The 6081-nt window shown below is 57.1% G+C and overlaps 3 protein-coding genes across 3 annotated transcripts; all 3 read left to right on the top strand.

The window, feature by feature from the left end:
* Positions 1-2101: 2101 nt before the first annotated feature.
* On the top strand, positions 2102-2233 carry CHC_T00001348001 (hypothetical protein). Its single transcript, XM_005711715.1, has one exon. The coding sequence runs from the start codon at positions 2102-2104 to the stop codon at positions 2231-2233; it is 132 nt and encodes a 43-aa protein (XP_005711772.1).
* Positions 2234-5145: 2912 nt separating this feature from the next.
* On the top strand, positions 5146-5451 carry CHC_T00001347001 (hypothetical protein). The gene has a single exon (XM_005711714.1). The coding sequence runs from the start codon at positions 5146-5148 to the stop codon at positions 5449-5451; it is 306 nt and encodes a 101-aa protein (XP_005711771.1).
* Positions 5452-5527: 76 nt separating this feature from the next.
* CHC_T00001346001 (hypothetical protein) lies at positions 5528-5887 on the top strand. Its single transcript, XM_005711713.1, has one exon. It carries the CDS (start codon positions 5528-5530, stop codon positions 5885-5887), a length of 360 nt encoding a protein of 119 aa, XP_005711770.1.
* The last annotated feature ends 194 nt before the right edge of the window (positions 5888-6081 follow it).

Genomic DNA, 6081 nt, shown 5'->3' with positions numbered 1-6081 from the left:
AGCAGCGACAAATTTCGACCACTAGAAGGGTATCGCTGACATGAACCCCCCCCCCCACCTCTCTCTCTCCGCAGCAGCCATGTCCTCCGCCGCCACCCTCCCGCGCCGGCGGTCACTCCGCCGCCTGTTCCCCGCCCGCCAGCCGCCGCCAGCGGAGCCGCGCCGCTCATTCCTGGCCAAGCCGTCGTCGCGGCGGCAACGGCGGCGCGACCGCGTCACGCCGTCGCCGCCCAAGCCGCCGCCACCGCTGGACGCGGCCGCCTCCTCCGTCTCGGACGTATCCACGCAGTCTGTGCCGGCCACGCGCCTGCACTTCCTGCCGGTGGGCGAGGACGACGTGCCGGACGCCCCGCCTCTGCCGCCGATCCCGACGCCGCACGTGCTGCGCCTACTGCACGAGGAGCTCGCCGAGCTGCGCCGCGCCCACGCCGACGCCACGCACCGCCTCGCCACCCAGGACGCCCTGCTCGCCGACCTGCGCGCCCGCCTCGCCGACTCGGACGCCGCGCGCCACGCCGCCGTTGACGCGCGCCACGCCGCGCTCCGCCGCCTCGCACAGCTCGAGGACCACGTCGCCGCGCTGCGCCGCTGCGCCGCCGCCCACGTGCGCGCGCCCAATCTGCGCAAGCGCGCCTCGCTCCCCACCGCAGACACAGACGCCACCCGCGTCGCATTCTCACGCGTCCGCAGCGCCGGCAACGTCCATGAGAGGAGGAGACGCGGCGACCGCCTGGAGAGACCCAAGTCGCCCGCGCTCTCCGCGCCCCTGCGCGCAGGCGTCAGCATGGGGAGGGGTACCGTTATGAGACGCTCGCTGCTGCGCAGGAGCTTTGTCGCACATATTCACTCGAAGAAGTACAGGGGCGCGCGCGCGGCGTGGAGCGGATTTTTGAAGGGCGAGGATGGCGTCACGCCGGAGATGTTCGCGAGGGCTGTGAGGGGACTCGCTATCGCAGAAGATGCAAAGGACAGGGACTTGGAGGCGCTCAGGGAGGAAGTTGCTGGTGCCGAGGTTGGGGATACCGGCGTCGTTACGTGGAAGATGTTTGAAGCGTTTTATCTACGGACTCGGTACGACTCAACTTGAGTGGAATGTTGGAGTGGTTGGACAAAAGAATCTCTTCAGCACTCTTCTTTTTGTTTTTATTACATTGCACGTGATCTTATCTCCGATACCCCTCGAGGGATACGGTAAAGACTCTATGTGCAAGGTGTTACGGTGTTGCAGTTGCTTCGCCGGTGTCATCGATCTATGGGATAGCGCTCGTCATCGGCTTGCGCAAGTCAGACTGGAGATGAGCCAGGTGCTCGCGCCGGCAGCAGCGCGCATTGTGAGCTTTGATCATGACGTCATGAGGGCGGGGATTTGCCGATTGAGACGGTGTCCCAAAATTTTGAACTGGCAGGCAGAGAAATATCTGAAACAGAAGCAAATTTAGGCGTTTGAAAAAAGTCAGTCAGAATCTACCGAGACTTCAACGTGGCCGCCGGACAGACATCCTATTTACAGAATGAGAGTCACAGCAGTGTATGGGACGTTGGGCTTTCACCGTCCCGCTGCTCTTTGCCCCGTGCCGATGGGAAGGCCCGACGCGTATGGATACTCGAGTATGCTGCCACCACTTTGCAGAGATGGATGCCGCAAGCGGACGCGACGCGCTGCATGCGGTACCAAGGGTACAGTGCCCTTGGGACGGTGCAGTTACAGGGACCTGTTGGTAGGGCACGGCGGCAGATATCGCACCCCATTCCTCCATGTCCCTACACGTGTCAGCCTTTTCGCATGTTTAGTCGACGATGGCGACATAAACCATCATGGCCCCTCCCCCAACGGAAGCCGAGACTGTAAAACATGACTTCCTTCAATCAACACCGTTTTGAAAAGGCACGAAAGAGACTATCTCTTGCTCCCAAAAGTAATGAGGCATTCTCTGTTCAGCCAGGCAGCCTCTATGAAATCAGGTGCTTTCAAAAAAGTAGAATTGAATGTGGTAAATGTATGGAAAACAGTTGTTGCGATGTCATCCGCAGAGCGAAAAAGAGCTCTGCTTTAGCTGATGCGTTTCATGGACGAAACAAAAGGGTGAAGAGGCAGACGTCGATGGTGGAGCACTTGCAAAAAGTAAGAAATTCTCTTGTGCACTACCTCAGTATCGCACTATTTGGCAAAATGACCGGGGGTGCGATTAGCGATGTGTTAAGAGGGGTCTACAGCGTACAAGAGGCTAGATAGTGTCTATCAGACCGGGGCTTGTCCTCCTACGAGGGCAGCTCTTTTTTTTACAGCCAGGGAGAACCCGTTCCTCAACGTACTTGTTTTCGGCAATAGCATCTCGCAGAACGCCGGGATAGCAGCTTTGAATAAGCAAAAAGATTAAGAATATAATGCAGATTGAGTACCTACCCTTCGAAGGGTACGGTAGTTCCCTTTTTTAAAAAAAGGAAGTAGGTACTCAAGGTACTCAATCAGTTTAAAAACTGACGTTATTGGTTTCGAAGTTATATTACATGCGGTTTTAAGGTGGTTTAAAAAAGCTTCTTTTCCTGACACATCTAAAAACGACCAGGAAGAACATGCAGTTTTACAAAAGTTCTTTCCGGCTCCGAGGCAGAAGTCAAGTACGGTGGCGGGGCTATCTTTCTCCTTCTTGTCGAGAAAGCGCAAGTCAAGAAAAAAGTAAGTCGAAAAATGTCCTCAAATGAGAACAACAGTCCGACAGACACTACACGTTCACGCCCTGTGCTATACAAGTCTTTGCGCCATTCGACAAGCAATACGAACCGAACCTTCGGCATCCTTTAATACATACCCGTGCAGTACAGTAATATCAAGTTAATAGTCAGATAAAGCACGAGTTCATTCAACAGTGCCAGTAGTAGACCCACTCGCCGACACAAGACCGCGACCCCCAGCCTAGCGATAAAACGTTGAATAATTATCCACATGCAGCGCCTCGGTCCACTCCTGCTGCAGCGCCTGAATCCGCACCTCGATCTCATCTTTCTCGATATCGAGCCTCGCCAAGTCCTGCCCGAGCGTCTCGACCTGTTTTTCCGCCGTGTCGACCATTGCTTGCACGGCGACGACCTGCTCCTCGGCCTCCTTCTTCTGTTCCGGCTGTGCCTTGTCCGCGCACGCGCGCGCCTTGTCCGCCAGCCCGCGCATCTTGACCGCGCTCGCGCGCGCCTCGGCCACGTCGCGCCGCTTCGTGTCGAACGTCCGCTGCGTGAGCTTGCGCTTCTTCACGGCGACGCCCATGCGCAGCTTGATCCCGTCCAGCGTCTTGGTTCGCTCGTCCATGTTCAGCCGCTGCGCCTGGGCCGCCACCGAGTCGGACCGCCCCTCGCCGAACACCCGCCAGCTGTTCGTGCGCCACCACGGCCGCACCACGCGCTCGTTCAGCACCGCGAACCCGATCCACAACCCCAGGATCGCGTAGATGCGCCACAGCGCATCGTACCATTGCGACCCCGGCCGCTGGTGACCCGTGAAGAGGTCCAGCGCAAAGTAGTAGAATACGGGGAGCGAGGCCAGGCTGAGCCACACGAGAACAACGGGGATGAGGACAAACTTAGGCACGCGTGTGAGCGCGTCAGTGAGGATTAGAAAGGGGAGCCAGGAGAGGACGACGAGAGTGCTGAGGACTTGGTGCGAAAATTGCCCGCTCCAGAGCCGGCCGGTTTGATAGAGCCCGATAAGAATGGACGTGGAGAGTGCGGCGGCGGCGCCGCAGATGCGCGTCTTGGACTCGTCGCGCATGTTTGAGCTTGGTGTTGCGAGGAAATTAGGGAACAGGACGAGAGGATAGAGGAGGGGGCGTTGAGAATCCCAACTTGGGAGGGTAGATGTTTGTGGTCTCGCCACAGGGGAGAAGGATCCTGTCGGAGCATGGTGGCCCGAAAAGGAAAATAAGGGGGTGTGCAATGGTGTGCAGACGCGTGTCCGAAGAGTGAAGAGGTCGGTCGAATTGCGGTAATTTCCTTCCTGTCCTTCGAAAATTCGATGAATTCACAAATGTTTTCGCGAGAGGAACAACTGTAATTCCCGGTGGGAGCAATTCGGGCGAGAGTGTCTTGTTGATTGGACGCCGCTCCGGTTACCTGCCTGTTCTCCACGCCCAAGCGCACAGCGAATGGGATGTCGTTCCTAGTGTAATGCATACATGCTTTATTCCCACGACAAGCCAAAAGGCGTTGCACGACAGCGTGCAGAAACGCGGGTCTTTATGCATGCCAGCTTTGTCGCGTGCCCTGTCCGGCAGACACGCCGGGCAATGCCGATTGGCCAGCCCGAGTATTTTCAAACGACGGGCACGTGGAAAATGACATCACCCATCCAATTCGGAGCTTGTCGCGGGGCGAGAAACGCGAGGCACACGTGTTTACGCCGTCCCAGAGCATCAGGCGGTAGGCGTGGTGTGGTCTTCGCCCCAACGCGCCGAGGGTTGCGAGCGAGAGTGGCTGCAGCCTGAGTTTTGTTTTGAGTCCAGAGGGTGAGGGGGCGTAGGGGAGGCGGTTTTGACGTCGTTGACGTGGCATGTTGGAACGGTTTTCCACGCAACAATCTGTTTGTGTGGGGCTTGCTGAGTCCATCTCATCCCTTCATCCATTATGGGATACAACCCTCCTCCTGGCATATCATCAAATGAATTTTCGTAGATGAAATTCCAATAGAGATGTACGTCCTAGCAGATATTTGTCCTAGCAGGCATTTGTCCTAAAAGAGCGCGACCCAAGCCTGGTTCTACTTGATTTCGGTGGTGGGGTCTAAGATCAATAACAATGAGATGCATTAGAAGCTGTGGGCAAGGTGGTTAGGCGAGAAGTATCACAAAAAAAAAAATCACACACAACTCAACTTTTTTCGAATCCGGTTAACCAAAAGCATGGAAAATCTTCACGGACATCGCGCCTCATTCGAAAGACAATCCCGTCTGAATAGTTTCTCCAAAACTGCAAGCTTTGAAAGAAAGGAATAACGCACGCAGCCGCGGAGCTACGCAATATGCCTCTGAGGACAAAAACCGACGCCCAACATCATCGGTGCGGGTCCTCAATCTCCTCCATATCAAACAACGTGCCCAGCGCCTCGATATGCGGTCTAGTCGAGCGTAAAAAGTCCTTCATCCCAACTAGAGCTATCCTATGATCCTCCTCCGTAGCACTTTCATGCTGAGAAAGATTTGCAATAAAATTCTCTCTGGGCGGCACAAGTGCGAGTGCCCTTTCAAAAATGACGCGCGTCATTTGCGGATGTCTAACGGCCAGCGTGGCGCGGTACGCCCTGACGCACGCATCCTTGAGCTCCAGCGCGGTGTCTTCAGCCATGCGCTGTACCAACTGCTCGACAAACTGCAAAATACGATGGCTCCACAGCAAGCTCTCGATGCCCGAGGGGGCCCAAAACCGCGGTGGGCTCTTGAGTTCCTTGCGTACCAAGTCGCGCAGTGAGTCTGCGCGGAGGCGCTTGGCGGAGTTGCGCAGGCCGTTGGTCTTCCAACGGAAGTCCTTGCGCACGATCTCGGTGATGATGGGGGAGCCCAGGGCGTCGAAGATGGTGAGGAAGCCCGAGACGGCGGCGGAGAAGGTTTCGATGCGGATGTCGCCTTTATGGAAGGACCAGGTTTCGTGCTCGTCGGATTCAGTGCGGGCTTCGTTGAACTTGAGGTTGATCGGGGAGAAGGGCGTTTCCATGGTGGAGAGCATATCGCCGGAGACGGAAAATTCGGCGGGCGTGCTCGTGGAGCTGGAAGAGTTGGCAGTGGGGGAGGTGAGGGTGGTAGTGGTTATCGCGGCACTGGACATCGTAGCGAGGGGTGAAGATAAGCGAAACAAGCGCAGATGGGTGCAGGGGGTGGGGGGTGGGAGGAGCCCGTGCGGGAGATAAGTTTGAGGCGAAGCTTGAGACCGGGGGGAGGGTCGGAGACGTAGTGGAGGGGAAACGTGAGGGTCTGGTTGGGGAAGAGGTGAAGGAAGGACACCGTTGGGCGGAGGGAGAGGGGGGGGGGGGGGGGGGGGGGGGGGCCGGGAACAAAAAGAATTTTTGGGGTTGGGGAAGGCGGGGGTAAAAAGGGGAGGGGG

Source organism: Chondrus crispus, genomic scaffold, assembly GCF_000350225.1.
Source record: "Chondrus crispus Stackhouse genomic scaffold, scaffold_1, whole genome shotgun sequence".
In the NCBI taxonomy this organism is placed as follows: domain Eukaryota; phylum Rhodophyta; class Florideophyceae; order Gigartinales; family Gigartinaceae; genus Chondrus; species Chondrus crispus.
This window is presented reverse-complemented; position numbering and strand designations above follow the sequence as displayed.

Excerpts from the sequence above, each read along its gene's own strand:
- CHC_T00001348001 (XM_005711715.1), top strand. The coding sequence starts at position 2,102 with ATGGTGGAGCACTTGCAAAAAGTAAGAAATTCTCTTGTGCACTACCTC.
- CHC_T00001347001 (XM_005711714.1), top strand. The coding sequence starts at position 5,146 with ATGATCCTCCTCCGTAGCACTTTCATGCTGAGAAAGATTTGCAATAAA.
- CHC_T00001346001 (XM_005711713.1), top strand. The coding sequence starts at position 5,528 with ATGATGGGGGAGCCCAGGGCGTCGAAGATGGTGAGGAAGCCCGAGACG.